The sequence below is a fragment of the Bradysia coprophila genome, chromosome X (genome assembly GCF_014529535.1).
Source record: "Bradysia coprophila strain Holo2 chromosome X, BU_Bcop_v1, whole genome shotgun sequence".
Classification (NCBI taxonomy): Eukaryota; Metazoa; Arthropoda; class Insecta; order Diptera; family Sciaridae; genus Bradysia; species Bradysia coprophila.
Genome location: NC_050737.1, coordinates 7,991,916 through 8,012,394, shown reverse-complemented (window position 1 = coordinate 8,012,394; position 20,479 = coordinate 7,991,916). Strand labels below are relative to the sequence as shown.

Here is a 20,479-nt window from a genome sequence, read left to right as displayed (position 1 = left end):
TTTTTTAGGAAAACCCAACTCAAGTCGACAAACATTCTGCTTCAGTAATTATCTAACAGGTGCCTAAATGCCTCGTGGGCGCAAAACATCCACTTTGTCAGTAGCAAATGTCAAAAATGTTTGATTCTTGGATGTTTATCTGTTACCGACAAGGACGACAAAGATAAAGAATTAGCTTCGTTTGTTAAGCTTTTTTTCAAAATGACAGTAGCAGACTTTATATCGAGCACTGTGTGATGCTTCAAATAACGAAGTACTAGATCTAATAATTTATTTTTGCTTTCCTAACATTTGTAAAACGATTAAAACCTTATAGGGGACATGAGAAACTTACTGAACGAATGTCCTAATAGTAGATTCATTAGAAGAATATTGAAGGGCTACATCGACTCCACGAAGGGTCTGTAGAGTGGCTTATGGACCTGGATGTGATGATTTGATTTTCAATGATTTTTGTTTTTAACGTTTGCAATTTGTTCTTTTGTATTAAGACTGACAGATAAATAAATAAATGAAAAACTTAGCCGAATTTACGTCCAAAATTTGTTTAAGTCTTGGTCAGGTAACATGATGGATAGTCTCATATGTATTACAACGGAACCACGATGCCACAAACTTCTTGTTATTACTTTTGGCATTGTTCCGAGCACAGATGGAATTAGTTTAGTTATCGCCCAAAAAAACAGGTGATACAATAAAAAGAAAAGAATATTTTAAACAATGGACAGTTTAAACAAATCCTCTTGCTAAGACGAAAAATCTATAAAACTCACGTTACGATACTAATGAAAAGAGGTAAATTAATGCGCAATTTGCGATAGCAATCACAATGTAACAATTGAAAATTTTCAAATTTGGAAAAAAAAATTGAATCAAAACCTGCGCTACAATAAACAATTTTCTCTTTGAAAACTTGCTACTACCTCTCCATTGTACAGTGGAATTGAATGTAAAACCAGAAAATGTAGCAGAGAAACGGTTAAAAAGACAGATGTTAAGCATTTAACTTTGGCAATTATGATTATTTTATAGACCTCTTTTCTGAAGTAATTTCAAGCTTTAACAAAGAATGATTAACATCCGAATAATGAAACTTCAGTTAGCTCAATATGATTTTTAAACTCGAAATTATTTTTGGAAAGAATTGTGAAGAGAGATAGAGACAATTTAGTTAAAATGTAAGTAACAAAGAACGATGAACGAGATGCGATTATTTATTGCGATCCATTATTTCAACGAATTTAGTATTACATTGTAATACATTTACAGCGGCCAGCTACACTATAAACTTTTGTTGTATGCTCGTTGCGTTAATTAATTAAACTTTTATTTTTCTTTAAAGATGTGTTCCATCCATGGCCTAGAGCATGTAACAAACCGAAAAAAAGCGTTCAGATCTTTTTAATTCGTCAATAAAACGACTGTTAAGTCGGAGAAATGAAAGCGAAAATGTGGTAACATTGATGACAATGCGAAGACTCATGCTATTTTCCTTAATAGAATTCGGCGAACCATTCACTAAATAGACAAGGCCATCCGAATGTTTTCACCTAATCCAATATTAAACGTTTTTAAAATTGCTGGTGACCAACTCTCCAACACCTAGCACAGCAGATACATTATGACCTGACCGCCTGACTAAGTTGTTACACATATGAGATCAAAAAGGATGGTCGTTTTGTATTATTTTCCTTTTTAAAAGGGTTATTCGTAATGCAATAAATCTTCCAACAGCCTGTTGAATTCGGTCCATATAAAACCGCAGACATTGTTTTGAAGGTATAATAAACATACAATGAGTGTCTATATGTTCGCATAAAAACACACAGAGAAAGTCTAAATACCGAAATAACAACAGTCCTCTTAAACATTCTCAAGATTTATTAGATTTTCCCACACATATTGCGACTCAGTGCAAAAATGTCAGACATAATATATTTTATGTAAGGACGTCTGTTAAAGCACCCTCTGATACACATAGCATAATCTTTTTGCCTCTAAAACGAAAACTCTATGCTGTAAATACCTATCATTTGTCTTTATCACACCATGGGGTCCGGAAAAGATAATACATTATGAACTCTCCACGGTAACTTGTAGCAATCATGTTTCTAAACTATTGCTTAAATACTCTATTACAAGACCGAAGAAATTTTCGGCTAACTAATTTATCAAAATGTTTTGAGTATAACATCAAACAGAGTACCACGTTGTTGTTGAGGGCGATCAAATAATGGGTGTTGAACATAAATAAATAATACAAATGAGATGAAACGACTTCGACAAAAGAATTATCGATTTTATGTTTTATAGAGATTTATGTATCTATTACAAAAATACAGTGTATACGGCTGTGGCATAAAATTGTTTAATAAAATTATTTATTTTTCCTTCTATTCAAACCGCATTTTGAAGAAAGAATGAATGGAAAGGCTTTAGTGGCATTCTGCTAATTGAAATTAATACACAGCTCGTTTTGCCGGTTAAGCTAATAGAAATTTTACGGTGGTGCTGTCATGACATCTTTAGTTATTTTTCGCATGGAAACTGGAGGAAAATACAAGGTTGGGTATGGGTATGTTAACGCTAATACCACAAATTTGTGGCTTATCAGCGTTGTAGGTAGCGTCCGTAATTAAACTGATTAAAGGTATTAACGAGACATTGTGTTGAGTAGACAAAAAAGAAAGATGAAATAAAACTGATTGAAAAGGTATTATCTAGAAGGAGCCTATAGAAATAGCAAACCAATAGAGTCATCTGTCATCGACAACGACTACGACAATAAGCGATGACGTGAGATTTTTGTTACCTTATATATATAGCAAAACACAGAAAATATCTTATGAAGTAAAAGATTTTGTATCGAACTCTTGCAAATATTTTAAACCAAGGGAAGTAACAGATTTGACGATACTTTTGCAATACGATGTTTAATCGAAGTACTAATTATGAACATAGAATATCAAGAATCAAATAGGACAGACATTTCAAATGTCAGATTCGGAAGTGAGCTGTTAGGAGAAAAGCCGTAAAATGTGGTTTTACACGATAATAAGAGTGTTTCTAAATAATATGTCAAACCACTGGAATATTTTATTTGTTGCAATGAGGGAATTAAGCACAGTAACATCGTAGATTTTGTGAAATACAAACTGTTCGCATCCTATTCCGTAGATCACAATTTTTATTTGATATATCAGCTTAAATGCCGTGCATCGCGTCGATGGTGTCCCACATTACTGCTTCACATTACCCCAGTTTAACTCGTCAATGAAAAATGGTCTGCTGTGTGGCAGTAAAATTGGGGTTGATTTCAAAATAGATGGTAGTTGTTGCAAGCATGCCGTCATATTGAAACCATCTTTTAGTAGAAATCTTTTTAAATATTTACAGTCATAGATCATTGAATATCAATTAACTTAAAGTGAGAAATCGCTGTCAGACTCAAATTAAAATGTAACATCGCAATTCAACAAGTTATATTAGATCAGTTATACTAGACCCTTCGGGTTGGGCTGTAACACCCCACTTATCAAATAGACAACACATACCAGCGCGCGGTAAAGTGCACTTTATATCACTGTTTGTGACTGTTAAAAAGCGCTAACCAAACGCTAGCATATTTATCTCTCGCCTTCTGGATACAATCTAACCTCACTCGTGAGTAAGCAAATTTTCCCGCAGGTACGTAACATACTGTAACCTTTTAAAACTTTTTTGTGATAAGCGTATAACGGCCTAATTAAAAATCTTTTACTTCATTTGTTTAACAAACATTTTATTACACAAAACTACCTGAACCGTATGTTATTGCTTATTTTTGTCGTTGCTGCCTTTAACAGATGATAAGTCGGCGAATAATCGCTCCCGTATCATAAAATTTGACTTTTTCATTAAAAGAAAAATGGCAAGTTACACACCGCTTCTTGAGTGTACATGTAACCAAGAGTTACTATTGGAATTTTCGTTACTGAATTTTTTTAAAATTTGATTTAATTATTTCGGATTATCATGTGAAATTGCGTAACATAAACAGAGGTCCCCTTCATAGTTCGATTTCACAGTGCACGCCCTTCACGTTTTCAGCCAAAATACACTCTGTGTGTATATGCGAAGGATTATATGTAATTTTGCTGAATTTTTTTTTGTTCGTCGAAAAATAGCAACGTCATTTGCATTTAATTTTTATCGATAAACGAAGCAACATTTGAAGCAACCAGATAAGCCATAAAAATATTGATGAATATAACACGGTGCGGATGCATTAGATAGAATTAAGAATCGGGCTTTAATTTGAACTATAAATGGATTTGAATTAAGCGGAGCAGATCATTCATTCATTAGTAGTTTCACGAATAAACATAATTAACTGTAACAACAATTACCACAGAAATCATAAATTTTTTTCTGTTGAAATTTCCAATTGCTAATAGAATTAACGACCACGGCTGAGCCTAAGTCTATAATCTTGTAACAGAATTACGTTTAAACAAATTTGAATTGAGGTGGTCCCATCAACAATAATGAAAAAGCAATCAGAAATCAAACATACTTGAAAAATAGGTTTTTGAAGACGATGGAAGATGGAAAAAATTTATAAAATTTAATAAAAGAAAGATTAATTTTCATGGTTGTTGCATGAATGATGAACACACTACCCAAAAAACATTTTTCTGTAGGTGCACAATACACATCCACCGAAACCGGCACAATATCTCCCAGCCTAATATGCATATAAAGCATTATTCTTGCAATACGTACATAATAACAACGTGGATGGAACATTTTTTTTTACTTTTGGAAAAAAGTATAAAAATTGTTTACCCAAAGGTTTCTATAATACCATGAATATGAATTCATGAGTTATTATTGCGTGTCTGTCAGAAATATAATTTTTCATTTTCAACATTTTATAATTCAATGCTAGTCGTTCGTTATTCGTCTGCCGATTTTTAATTAAATGGTTTTTATTTTATATGCACACAGTTCTCGTTTTTTTTTTTCAATTTTGTTTTATATACACACACAACAATTCCATCGAAACAAAATTTTCATTTTGAATTTTGATTTTCGTTTTGTTATTCTCCGCATATATCATCGAGCTTCACATAATATATTCGAGTGTAATTCGTGTTTTACTAGAAACATGCATGCCATATGCTTTCTAAATGGCGGGTAATGTGAAAAATGTATTCGATGAAAAAAAAACAAATTAATATTCGCCGACCACATTATATACCTGACATACATACGCATGAACAGTGTTCATTGAACGCATAAAAGAAAATTATTTTCCGGAAATATTTATATATTGAATATAAAATGCAACTTGGAAAAGAAAGCTCGTTTGAAAAGAGAGCAATTTGAATTCAGAGTTCAACAAAAAGAAATTGTTCTGGCCAGCAAACTATAACTTTAGTCAGGGAAGCGAGTTTGGAAATTGTTAATTTGTCACTTGCTTAAAGCACCAGCTGCTTACTATGTGAATGGCCCGTAATAGCAATGTCAAAAAGTTACGTAATTTTTCTTTACTACGTAAAATTACAATCGGATGAAGCTGTAACTCTACTTACCTGAGCAACGTTTGTATTTGAAACCTTTCATGCTGGCACTACTGACTTGTGAAAATACCCTTGCGTGGGTAGCTCGTATAACGTTTTGTTGCAAACCTTTCGATATGTTTGACATTATGGGTATTTATTGACCCTTAGTTGCATATTTTCCAGTTATAAAATTTCCAAAAATGGCCGACTGAACGGTTTAAGAAGCATTGTTGAAAGAAAAAATTAAAATTTTCTCTCAAGCTCTAACAAATCCAATGACATAAAAGTGTACTAGAACGGCATTTCATTCATTTAAAAGTGAAGCAAAAGTTCACTGTAAAATTTATGGTACTTTTATGGTACTCGACTGATATCTAGGAATAAACTAAGATGTTTTGTGAAGTGAATATTGATTAATGTATATTTGGGGTATATGAACCTTATTTAGGTGGTTCTACACAAACCATACATCTGATCTCGGCTTAATTACTGAAAGAAGTTAATGTTACTTTGGCTTCAATTTAATAAAAAAATGTTCTACGAAGGGCCAATCTATACACTATTAAATCATTGAACAAATCTATCTAGCAACCTTATGGAAAACTGATATCATAGCATGATAAACTGCATTTGTTGTGGAAAATCTTCATTGGAGGTTCTGACAACAAATGTTTGTGAAAATTGCAATTCTGCGTAAAAGTTGTTAACTTTGTACATTATTTATCAATCTTTTTAATCAATCTTAGCTAAATGTTCATGTTGATCTCTCTCTTCTGCGTGGTTAGCCTACACACCAGGATCCAATCCCCGGAAAATATGCTTTAAAATGACATTTTTAGAGTTAGATCACGCTACTCAGAAAGAAAAGAAAGATTTTCGGCTACTAATAGCCATCTGCTACCGACAATAAAAACGAAAATTTGCGCTGTGATCTTGCTGGTCTCAGCTTATAGAGCAATATGCATGTTAGTACCAATGAAGTACAAGAACTTAGACTCTCACTCAAATTCGAAAAGTTAGTTTGAATAATAGAAGCAATAGATTTGGTGATGTTTGGTATTAACAAAATCTGAGTTATGGACTTAAATTATTTCATTGATTGTAGAGCCTAATTAGCATTAGCAGTAAGCATTAGTTCTTTAAATTTTGGACTATTTCTCTTCAACTTCCCTATAAACTTCACTTTAAAAGTGTCCCATATTCTATCTTGTTTTGCGTTTGCGTCTCATTTTTTCCAGACTGACTTAAACGTCAATTTGGATAACACTATTAAATTACAATTTTTTATAAATAAAATTGAAAAAAAAACATCGTTTGAACATCCCTCAGCTAACTGTAAGACATGCTGTGTAGAAGCCACATGCTTTTTTTGTTTCAAAATAAAGCTTGATTCGATTTTAATTGGAATAAATTATTGTAACATGCATGTTGATGTTGAAAAGGTTAACATAATTTGTTTAATAGAACCAATTCATTATTCATAAGTTCATTTTCTATTTAAAAATAATTGAACAATTTTGATTTTACTGTAATTTAAAATAAAAACTTCGATCACGAAACGAATCAGGATAAATATTATACCAAAGGGTAATTAGGTCAACCAGTCCTACAATGACAACCAGAGATTATTTCGAGAAATTGATTTTTTATCAGAAGTAGCCTCGCAAAATTTCCACACAGAATCAAATCTCTTAGAAGTGCCGAAACTGGTTCCTGATCAGATTAGATCAGTTAGATTGTTTTATGACATAAATTCCTATACCGAGTGACCCATGAAAACGTAGCAAGTTAACCGTAACAACAACATTATTTGTACACTCACAGTTTGAATTTCGGAAACCGACAAAAATTCGTTGATGATATAATCGAGGCTAAGTTGGTCACAAAGTTCATCAAATCATTGACTTCCTCTGTTCGCTAAAATAGTCAGCAGGCTTTCCGGAAAAGTCAAATACATTATTTAATGTTATTATTGTTGAATTCGTGATGATTTTGTAGCATTTTAATTAATGAAAATTGATTCCCAGAGTGTGCTAAATACAATGCTTGATAGCATAAATATCACCACCAAATCCCACCAAATCATACACTCTTATAAAGTCGGTAGATTTACATACATCCTGTCTAAGAAAGAACGTGTAGAATAACTTGACTAGGTACTATCTTAAAATTACTTACAAAAAACTGATTCGATGAGAAACAGCTTCATGTATTTCAACGATGGTTCTTTTTTTAGAATCGCTTGCTTACAGCATACATCACATTATATACCAAAAAAAAAGTAAGATCAACTTGAACGATTTTCGGTTGTGCGATCCCATGAATGTCTTCTCACAATTGAAAACTGAAATTGGTTTGTTACGGGCGGCTATCATTTGTTATCGATAACGATTTCAGAATTGAACGACGATCTCTGACTGATGCGGATAGCAATTAGGATGTTCAGAGAAATGAAGTAAAGGATTTGCAATAAATTTCTTGAAAATACGTAGATCGAATGAAGTAATAGATTCGAATGTAAAACTGCTGACCTGATATGATTGTCATCTGTGCAAGGTTACTTCAAATAATTTGAATCAAATTGTTAACACAAATTGAGCGATAACGATTTTCTCTACAAAAAAAAGCTTCTACAAACTCGTCTGATTTTACTGACTAACTAAAAACAAATTTTATTAAAGTTCAACGAAATTTACTTGGTTTCTGCTATCAGTCCAGTTTAGAATCACCTTTCATTGAAGTTGTGGAATTTATACTACATCCTAACATTTTCTTTGACCAAAATCAATTCAACTTTTCATTAGTTTGAACTTATGCGCTCCAATATGAGACAATACTAACCAAAGGTTATTCTTAATTTTTGTCACAAAAGGCTTTTCGTTATGATATGCCAATATTTCAGTGCGCTCAATACGTTTAAGCTTGAAGATAAAATTATAAAAGTGGAAAGGAAATACTACCAAGTAATAAAACAAACGAAAGTACGTGGCCAAATCTGATAAAAGCGTCATCCCTACTCATAATTGAGAATTTAAAGATCCACACGTTGCAATTGATTCCAATCCGCACCTAAAAACCGCTGCAAGAAGTGAACCAAAATTAATAGAAAAGAAAACGGCTGAATGATGAGGTAACAGAGTAGTTTTCGTTGAACGCGCGGAAATGATGGAACACTCGCGCATCAATCTTGATTCCAAGACGACAACTCATCACGCCAGCTTATTTTTCGAGTTTTCGTTGAGTCAAAACATGTTACTATGAAATGGCAAAAAAAAACCTGACGTGATACCAGGACCTATTCTAGGGAATAAAAAAAATCCTTCAGAGTGATATGGCCAAAACTTGAACCAATTTGAAAAAAAAAAATGGTTCGGCGATCCAGACAAGCTACAGCTTATTTGAATCGTCTTTCAATTCTAAGAAATAGGTATCTCTCACTTTTTCTGTTAGTTTCCCATTTTCAAACTGATATCATGTCAAGGGGTCGTAAAAAACAGTTTTTCTGTGATAGCTCGAGATAGAAATGTTTCTAAAAGTTGAAATGTTGTAGGAACATTGGCCTGTGGCAGACCTTTATAAAAAGTATAATCATCGGTATGGGCCGCCACCCGTTCTGGAATTATGACTAAAAAATATGGTGAATGTTTCGACAGTACTGCTGGCTTGCAACAGCGTTTATCCGCGGAACTGACTGTAGGGTGATGTAGCTGGACTTACCCTCTTTCATTCCACGTATAATAAGCCCCAGATAAATAGTGTTGCAAGCCATAAAGTTAGTCGAAGTAAAATGTCGCTCCAGGCGACCCATATTTTTCAATGTTTTAAATTTGTTTTTGGTCTTCAAGCAGGCTGGAGCGATGAGAATGAAATAAACTAAATCAAAATTACATGTTCAGCTCGAAATTGTCCTGAACCGTGCGATCATTGGCCTTGAAAATGTTGCTTTCCTCCTACTTCACAGTAGGTGGAATACCTCATTTATTTGACTTCACAGAAACTCAATTGCTTGCTATTTATTTTCACCAAAATTGGTTCAAGTTTTGGCGATATCACTCTTAAATGTCCCTAAAATTCCAGAAATCTAATCAATTTAAGTCAAAAACATAGAAAACAACTAAAAAGGTCATCAAACAACTAAGGCACTTCGATCTCTTGTTATTTTCGAGGTACCGATAAAGCGCGACGGAAAATTAAAGTTTTCGGGAATATAATTATAGAAATATATAAAGCAACTGACCAATGGAGGGTACTATTAGGATCAGGAGAAGCCCATTTTTTCGTCCCACAACAGGTCACAGTAGCGAATGCTGTGTGTTGCCTAGTGAATCTGATACAATTTAATTTAGCGGAAGAATTTGTCGCACACTTGTTCCCAAATCATTTGTAGTACTCACAAAATACTCTTACGGAATATCAACTTATTCCCACCTTGAATATGAAATCCGTACCGAAATGATACATAGCTTCACACATAAATAAAGATCATTCCAACCGATCCCTACTTCCGTCGTTTTTTCCTCCTAATTTTTTTTTCTCTTCTCTGTTTTCAGATTAAATTAACAATCAGCAAATCTTTTCTTCCATTGTGGAAAAATGTGAAACATAAATGAAACGAAGAATTAAAATACCACAAAAAAGCCACACAATCGCAATTTATCAATTCTCTTTTTTTTTCTCATTAAATTAATTTGAAACAATCATTTACGTTTTGCAGGTAGACCGTTTCCAGCATCAGAAATATTGTCATATACAAGGTATATAATTTCGTTGTGTGCCATTGTCTTTCAATTTGAAAATGTTAAGTTAAAATTTGCATTGTTTTGTGTATGAGATTTTAGCGCGTATTTCTCTTAGACATCAAGACAAACGTTGTTCATATAATTTGTATCTTTCTTTCTCTTTTTTTTAATGATACATAACCATTCTTAAATCGTTGACTTCAAATTTCCGTGGTAAAATTGCATAATGCAAGACAAGTGTTTTTTTTTTCATCTTTTATTTTTGAAAAATGAAAAATTATACTCCATCATAGTACGGAATCATATGTGTGCAGTGTGTGTTGATGTGTATATATATAAATATAAATAAACAGAAAAAAATAATAATTTTTTTATAACCATACAGGAAAAGCATACCTGTAAATACCATTGTAACATACATTGTATTATTAAAATAAATTATAAAAAGCACCGTTTCTTTGATACGCAAAGATACCGCATCAACACTACATACGTATACACCTTAAATGCAGCATCGTAAAGACGAAGAATAAAAAAAAAAAAACTTTTTAAGGTTCTACTTGACAAATGAACATAAATAATAGGGTAGTCGCACACAATTCGTCATTTGTTGTTTTACTTTTGAATGAAGAGTCGATTTTTTTCTATCTCCTCTATACTTCTTCTCGTCTGAATAATAAATGAACTTCGATCAATCAGAAATATTACAAATGATGGCAAATAATAGATTTGGATATTTTTTTTCTCTTCTACTTTACGTTTTGGATGTGGTTTTGTTTCGTTTTGATACTTATTAATTCTTTTGATTATTGGCGCCACGTTTAAAATTAAAATTTCAAGGTTTATTTTCAAAACTGAAAAAAAGAAACAACAACTTTACACTGAGTAATATTACGAACATGATTGCTGGTGCTTGTTGTATGGTGTATTTTAAATGTTTGAAAAAAGTGTATTCAACCGAAAAAAAAATTAACATTTTTTATCCCCCGATTCAAATATATTTTTCTACAATTCCGTTTCTAATGAAACAACACTCACCTTGACTGTTATTCTTACGAGCGGTCTTTTTTTCTTTCATCCAAGGATATTCGGGCACACCATCAATACCATCCGGTAAAACGGGGCATACTTGATTATTGAGTTTCGGACTTTCGGGACTGAGGTGCGTCAGAAATTCGGCCATCGATGGCTGTGAGTTAATAAATCCACTCTCCGAACCGATCCAATACGACGGGTCCATTCGTTTATCACAGTTGGGTGGCATTTTTGAAATTTGTTGAGGCGGTTGCGGTACATTGATTAAAGGTGATTCGGATTTAATGTGTGGTCCAATTTGTGGATCCAACGAACTGCACACTTCTTGCATTGTTATTTATTTTTCCCAATTTTTTTTTTATTATTTTCTTTTGGAAATTTTAGAAATTTCAATTGGATTATAGATCACAAAGTAAATGGCATTTCATCACTTGATTGATTAACTTGCTACACATAGTGGAATTTTCTTTTTCAACATTTTTAATGTTAAACGTAATCCTCTTTGGGACAGACACAATGTACTTGTAATAACCAAATTGTATATGTTATAGAACGTTAATAGTTTCACTTCGAATTTTTCGTTATTTCAAATTCAAACATCAACAATCTAATTGTCATTCGTGAATGTAATACTTAGTAATCGACCGTCTGTAAAAAAAGACATGAAAAATAAATTTTATTTTCTCTCAAACGATTCACTCTGCTGCTGCTACGAACAGAAAAAAATTATCTTCGATTTTATACAGAAAGAAAAACGAATTCAAGGCTAACATTGACGAATAAAAACCGGGTCTGTTTTAAAGTAATCTTTTTTTCTGTTTCTCAAGTTTTCAATTCCGGAAAGATTGATGATTGGCAAATTCTTTTCATAGTCCACACACATTGGTAACTCAAGCCGACACAAAATGCTATTGTAATATCTTCATACTAATATTCGGTTGAAACTTGAAATCACAATAATTATATGAGAACGGATGTCAGAATTTTGCGCTAGAGACATTTCTTTTCGCTGTGGATACCTGTCCAATAAAAACGTGGAACGAAATGAAACGTTTTTATGTCAAAGATGTTATTGAAGAGCAGCTAATGTCATAGTGTTTTTTCATGTAAAAGTATTTGATTCATTTTATTAGCGAAACAAAAAACCTTGAACTCATTTATCTTCTAGCAAACTTCGACGACAACAGATCGTGTTTCTATTTTCGATAGCGAAAAAATGTACCGGTAAAATCAATTTCAGGTTGTCTTGTAAATACCCATCAATGTCTAGATATAGATGGATGATATGGTAATTGAAAAACCGAAAATATGATCATAACGATCACCTTCCAATCTACCGTCTCTTCAACGCGAATCTGATAATCGAAATTCCAATTCAATGATTCTGAGACCACTGATTTCAATATGAGGGCTTTACATTCGGCCTGCGACAAGGAACAAAATTTACTCTGTCTGATTCTTTTCTTATCTATAAGAGAAGGAATACTGAACTATGAATCGGACTAATAATGCGGTAGATTTTAGATCTATTTTTTGAAATATTAATTCAAGATCACTTGTAGCGAATAGACGACATACAGAGCTTAAAAAGGGAAGGTAAACTAGTGACGACAGCAACACCCTAACATTGAAAGCTCAGACTTGCCATATTGGGCTTTCGGGAATAGCCCAATGCGTCTTTCCAATTTGGCGCCTCTTTCCTACATTGACGTATCTTTAGGGTGCACCTTTGTTCTACGAACCCGATTCGCTTTTTGGTGTTGCGGAGAATACTGTACAAAATCTATTACTTCAGTGGTTTTAACTTACATTTTATTTTATGTAAAAGAACACTGGACAAAGCACAGAGGTCATAATTTTTTGTCGACGTTATCGATAACTGATGACTAGCTGTTCCTGTAAAATTCTTTGGGTTTTTCAGAGTGAAGGAATGAATCACTGTTATGTTCCGAACGAAATGCTCTTCTTTCTAAGGTCTTAGCACTAAATTGTAAGGTCTTGTGACACTTCATTTCAGAGTATAAAAAGTCAAGTGCACATTGGAGATGTAGAATCATTTTTTGTTCAGTTTATTACTTCAATTGACAATTCACAATTTCAAACCTTTCTTACTAAAAATCATCATTTTACTGTCCTGATCAATTCTTTTATTTATCGCCATTACGAATGAATTGTAAACAATGAATATAAATCTACCCATTAATGTTGCATTCTGTTTTCTGGCCAACAAAATTCTACGTCAAACGAAACAACCATCGCGTGGATAATAATCACCATTGTTTTGTTTGTGATTTTCATAAAGTTATCCACAGAACAGAGATAGAATCAACCAGAACAAATAAAGCTCATAGAGAGAAATTGTTCAACGTAACCAAGGGGGACATAGGTAACCTGCTGGCAGTATGCCGGTTTTGTTTGCTTGATACTCTACAATATTTGGTAATAATATATTGTTTGCTTGTGATGATCAAATAAACCAATTAATCGATTTTGTAATAGCAATATTTACGTAACGAGAAGGTAACCTGATTTTTGATTTGTGACCTGGCGCCAAAAGCAAGTACAGCAGGAATACTAGTCAAAAATGGAAAATTGTGTGTCACAAGAAACGTGGCAAGATAAATAAAAATTCTTAAACTTGAATCAATTGAAAGTTACAAAATGTTTTTAGAAAAACTACCGTCGCAATACTAACTGCGTGTTGAGCCTTAAAAAATGTTTGGAGAAAAATTATTAACTGAGAAATCAACGATTCGTTTGATCTTATGGACGGAGTCGTTTAGCCGAATGCTGCAATTAATCAATTCTACTTCACTCATCAAGAAAGAAACACTCGATTGCTTTCATAAAAAGTATAGTGCCGTCGATGCGACAGTTGAACTCGGTAAATTCTTGAATGAAATATCTCAGATGCTTGAGTCTTAAGCAACACGTGTCTGATTTAATTGATTGATTGAATCGTGGCAAAAAAGAGGTACAATGTGTTGGTATATCTACTATCGTACGAGATTCGTTGTCTTTAGAATATATTAGATCAATAAGATCCCAGTAACTTTTTGCAGAAACAAAATACGCAAAATGCTCAATTTTATTGTAATTCGAATGACAGTCATTTACTCTCTAGAAGTATTGGAGCAGTCAAACCCTTACTGAAAGGCTAGAAAATTTGTAAGAAATAAACATGATTGGGGGAATGGTAGATGTAGTGTAGACTGTGATCACTATTTTTGTATTCTAAAACTTGTAGAGAGCATTAAACTGGAAGGAGTATTTATGTCACTATTCATTGGCAACTGAAATAAAAATGGCTAGTCCTTTGTTTTGAACAACGATGTCAAGAGCGATGGTCTTCAGCTCAAGTTCTCTTATAGTAACACTGAGGAAATACAAGATTTGGTATCAAACATTAGGCGATACTTAGAACAGAAGCAGTAGCAGATTTAATCTTTATTTTATGGTGAGTTGAGGGATATCGCATTATTATTGTTACCGGTAAAGTTTGGGAGAATTGTGAGAATGTCAAGCTAGGACATTTTTTATTCGAGAATGAAACCTAATTTGACGATCATGGAAAAAGAGCCCGTTAAATATGATTGACGAAGAAATTAGCAGCGTGGTTCTACATTTGAAACAGAAACAAATATATTCGAATGTCATTAGCATTATTTACCAAACAGTTTTCCACTTAACCCACATGTTTATAATCCATCAAATCGATTCACATTGCACTTTAAAAAAAATATTTATTTTATTGCACCAATTAAACATAAAGAGTACGAGAATTTAGACTTTCTTAAGAAAATTCTTTTCACCAGAAAGTTTATTTCACACTGACAAAATGCAACAACACTCGATTTAAACAAACGACAACTCAACCGACAAGAGATTAAACTACATACTAAGATTAAAATATTTGTTATTTCACCAAATAGTGTGTGTACGTTAAAACGTTGGAAATTCTTCTTTTTTTTCAAATTTTATTTTTTGTTGTTGCGAAAATGAAAAACACAAAACAACTAAAGAAAATTGTCATCATCCACTGAAAAATCTGTTTTTCTATACAATTTAGTTTATACAGCACGTGACTACACTGACCAATAGCGCAATACTAACTAAAAATAAATAAATAAACATGTGACACAAGACCATAACCAAGGCGGTACAATGAAAAATATAACTTGTGCAGACGGCCGTTGCGCATGTGGATAGGCGGAGCATAGCTATACAATGTGTTGGAATATCTCCAAACAAGAGTTTTTAAAATATCCAAACTTGAGGTATATCCATGCGTAGTATAACATATATATGTACACGTTGTACATACATATACATATGTTTTTGTTCGGTTAAACTTTGTTATAAAAGCGTATTGTAAGAAAAGCATATGAAACGAAAACAATTTTAATTTGTTATAATACACCGAAAACAATGTAATACGAAAATATTTATGGTGTTTGTTTATTACATTGAATTTATATACGTGGAATGCAAATATAAGTTCATTTAAACATCCTTGTTATAGTCGCGACTATTTCCATTTGAGGTAGACTATATCCGACCCGAAGAAGAGCGGTTCTACTCGCTGGACTATGTTATAAAATATACGATATCTAAAGTCAGCTAATTGTTTTGCGTGGTGGGATGGCATCAAGCTTTAACCGTATCGGTTCACTTCATATGTATATACGTAAAATATATGGAATCTTATTAGAATTTCAATTGCATTTGAAGAAGTAAAAAAGTAAAAGTGACAGTGTCAACAAAGAATGTAGTAGAATTTGTTGATCGTTATCGAATTCTTAGACAGTCAATATTATGAATGAAAAAAACGGTAAGGAGTGATAAAAACCCGCACCTATAATGTGCTGGGCAAATGAGGAGGTGAGGTAGGTAGCTACTAACGGGCAGATGCATGCAGTGTTCTTTTAACCATTGTAGTTATGTCTTCAATAATAAATTCGTTCAGGTCATAGTTATACTACATATGATGGCCCTACAACCATCTTTTGGCTTTCTGCATCTTCCTACAATCCCACCCTCAACAACGAATTTTTCAGAGGAAAGTCTAAAATCGTATAGGATTGGGATTCTGGCTGATTGGCCAGTTCTGGAAGATCAATAGCCTCGCTAGTTGCGTATTATGGACGTGGTTTCATTTGTTATCGACAACTATGACAAAAAATTAATAATGAGCTCTAGTTAAGGTCGTATTATAAAGAAAAATGCATGTTAAATTAAATGAAGTAATAGATTTTATTTCGGTCTTCGGAAAATACTAAAATCAAATCAAACATTAGATTCTATAATCTAGCCTGACGATATAATTACCTAAGCTGTTACTACTTTTTATCTAAGTATAAAAGATTGAATCACAATTTTGCACTTCATTTATGTTAAAAATGAAATTGGCTATAACTGACCAAGAATGGTATCAACATTTTTGCAATAATATTAGTAAACTTTTCAATGTCCAAATAATTTTTCTACGAGCCCTTACGAGATTAAATTGACCGATTAAATTAAAATTTCATAGAAGCTGGTCGAAATCTTGGAGGTCACTCTTAAACTCTGAAATGATGAATAATATTAATTTAAGAATATCATTAATTTATTATGTACTTTGACCAGGGCTCGAACTGGGGAATCACCATATATCCAGTCCAGCATCTTACCACTACACTGTTGGTTTCTTAATCTTAGAAAGATTTAATTTCGAAAATTCTTTGCTAAGAATTTGATCTTTCAAAGAGTAGCATATAACATTTTCAACGAAATCTCGATATTACTATCTCAGATCGGCATCAAGTGAAGCTAGTAATCTTGTTACCTCTTTTTGATTTTTTTTTAATCAACCCCAAGAAAAGCAAAACAATTTTTTTTAAAGTATTATATAACTTGTTCGTTCGGTTTTTTTTAAAGTTTCGAATCACTAACAGTGCGCTAGAAAATATGCTGTCATGAGTTTTTAGTCATAAACTACAAGAAATTTAAGATGAGAACATAATATCTTTCATGGCAAAAAGTTTTATATTCAGTTTCACTTCTTGTTGTTGCTAATTAAAAAAAAAAGGTTTTTGTTTTTTAAAAAAATCTGGAGAGGAATTACGGATTTAAGGAGTAATTACTGTTCCAGAATCCTGAAGTGTGACGTCATGTGCTATACGATGGCATTTTGACTAAAATCCGTCAAGTAAAGAATTAATAATCTTTCTGCTATTGGCTTTGTTGCAGCTGCATGTTTCAGTGAAATAGTGAATCGTTCTCTTTTGGTAGAGTTAACATCGAATAAAGGTAAGTCTCTCTCCTATGGTAACATTTTATTTAGAATTATCCACTGGCTATAGTGAAAAACTTAGTTAAAAAAAAGGTTACAATTTATGTTGCCTGAGGTGTGGTTGGACAGTTATTGGTGATAAGTACTTCTAAGACATCGGATTATAACAATTATGGTATAATTTGGTGTTCAATAAAATTTAGCTTTGAACTACTACTGTTTTGCAAACGTAAAAAAACCCTCTATTTATGAATTACTTTACATCTTGGTTTCTCAAATTGATGATGGCAAATAGCTGATAGTTGAAACATCAAAATTTGAGATTGATTTTTTCATAAATAAAGCATTTCTGAAAATACTCAATCAGGATTATGAAAGTGTAAAAATGTTTCAGTCCTTTAAAACTCATTTAAAAAAGAATTCATGGCCTATTATTGGTAGATATGTAGAATCTAAAAATTTAAAAATACATCTGTTATCGATAACGACAACAAAAATAGTAACGAGCTCTATATAATATGGTCCTTTATAAAGTAAAATGCATGTTAAAAAATTAAAATACAAGATTTGAAATCAACAGATAACAATACTTTGATCGATGGAAGTAACAGACCCGATAATAATACTGGTCATATGCTTGCCGTCTGTAACAGGTTAAACTTGACTGTTTGACTCTACGTTACTAGATTGCAATTACATAATTTATACAGAAAATAGAACTTAAACCAAATTTAAGTCGCTCAGCTGACCCAGTGTACCTTTTCTGTGTGAATAGTTATCACCAAAGACGTTTTTATAGCCTTTGTAATAAACTTACTCCGTATTCTTCATCCAAGGATACTCGGGCACACCATCAATGCAATCTTGCATACTTAATTATTGAGTTTCGGACTTCTGAGACCTCACCTCAGCACTACTTTCAACGCACTCAGCATGTAAAATCCATTGCATAACTCGGGATAAAAATGAAAGGTCTCGTTTTCGTGTGTTTATTGACCTCGCCTACGCCTCGGATCAACAAAATCCACACAAAAACGAGACTTTTCATCTTTTTATCCCTAGTCATGTAATAGTACATTTCATATATAGGACTTCAATTTCAATTTCATTTATTTCGTCGCATTTTTTCTCCGTCCAAATGAAAAATACTATTCCTCAAACATTGGTAAATTATTACTTTTTTATCGGTAAAATGTTATAGGTAATTTTAAATACTCAGGAACTCGATATCGGTAATTTAATTTTTCTGTTGGTACCTCTTTTATCGGTCATTTATTATTTTTTAACGGTAACGTTGAATTTTCTTCATCGGTCGAATATAAATTCAACTCAATTAAAGTTTGTAATTGGTTAGCATTCTACAGTTTTATGTTGTCAACAGAAGAAGCGTAAAGTGTCCACATTACTCAACAAAAAGTACTCCGTGAGAGAACCGCGAGAGAGCAAGCTGTCAAATAAACTAAGAAAAATCGAAAAAATTCAATTTTGTCTCTCACACGGAGTACTTTTTTCGTAAGAGGAAACTAAGCATAAAGAGTGTCGTTTCTAGGGTCCCACATGGCATACAAAAATAAAAAATATTTAAAAAAGTTGAAATGTGGGACGTTTCACGGTCAAATTTTCTAGAATTTCTGAATTGAGAAAATCACCTCCATTAGGATAAATTTGTTGCAGAATTTCCTTGTACACACACGGAATTTTGAAAACCGACACATTTTCTGTTTCTGTGTTTTACTTGAATTTCTGATTTCTCCATATAAAAATACATGCAAAATTCACAAAAAAACCAGTAAACCACGAAACAGAAAATGTGTCGGTCTTCAAAATTCCGTGAGTGTAATAGCTTATTTGAATAGTATATAGCGGAAGCAATGAAAGAAAGCTCTAAAGTTAATAATTCAAATTATTTTGCGTAAATGAGGTATTGCACAATTTTGTAATCTTCGTAATGACACCAAACACAACTTGAAAGAGTACTCGAGAAACATCTTTTATCTGATTTTGGACACCTTACGGAAAAGAATACCATGCTTAGTCGAAGTAATCATTACATGGTTCGGTTCAAAATGAGACGAGCTTTCGAAATAGGAATTGGTTTTACATAACAAGCATAACCCTGTGTTTATAAAGAAGATGATATAAGACCGCATAATATGGGCGCACCTTGCTTTGTTATAAGATAAGTTTACAATGTTCAATATCCTATAATACCAAATCCAAAATCTTAAATCCTATTCCAACAATGTAAAAGCCAAAAAAAAAAGAAATCTTAGTGGCCCCTATCCAACATGCGATATTGCGGCTATACTGACTTATTTAAAGATCTGTATTTTGTTATCATATTTGCAGATTTATTGCTAACCCGTTTTCTTATATGAAGTTTCGAATGATAAATTGTCAAAACATAATACATTCAATATTAGAGCAAGAAACAATTGATATCCTCATTCTAAAAGAATATTCAACAGTAAAATTGAATGCGCGGTTCAGTGGCACCCCATTTCCTGACATAATGTATAATGGTTATCTTAAAGTTTAATATAAAAACACAGATGTTTCACCAGTCCCTAAATTTTTTAATAATACATTCACATCCTTCACATCCTCTGCATCTATGATTTAAATATTACTTTAACATTTTACATACCAGGAAAAAAATGGTAAATTTATTAGAGCTATATTTGAATTTCGAAGTTTAAAGTATGCAAGCACCAAATAGAATGTGAGCTTTAACTACTATCAATTGCAATTAGAAAATGAAGACGGATCAGGTGACAGAATTATTTATTTATTTATTTATTTATAGATCAAATAAACAGGATTTCTCCCAATAACATATTTAATGTAATTTATTATGTACTGTAAATGTACTAAGAATATTGACA

The 20,479-nt window shown here is 32.6% G+C and overlaps 1 protein-coding gene across 4 annotated transcripts in view; it reads right to left on the bottom strand.

Moving 5' to 3' along the window:
- The window catches only part of LOC119085767 (homeotic protein proboscipedia), a 73,201-nt gene extending 58,017 nt beyond the window's left edge, over positions 1–15,184 (bottom strand). For all 4 annotated transcript variants that reach the window (XM_037196252.1, XM_037196253.1, XM_037196255.1 and 1 more), the window contains exons 1-2: positions 14,991–15,184; positions 11,324–11,968 (exon numbers count right to left, since the gene is read on the bottom strand). In XM_037196252.1, coding sequence (XP_037052147.1) covers positions 11,324–11,651 — 328 coding nt within the window. In that variant the 5' untranslated portion in view covers positions 11,652–11,968; positions 14,991–15,184. The remainder of the gene's footprint in view (positions 1–11,323; positions 11,969–14,990) is intronic.
- Positions 15,185–20,479: the final 5,295 nt, after the last annotated feature.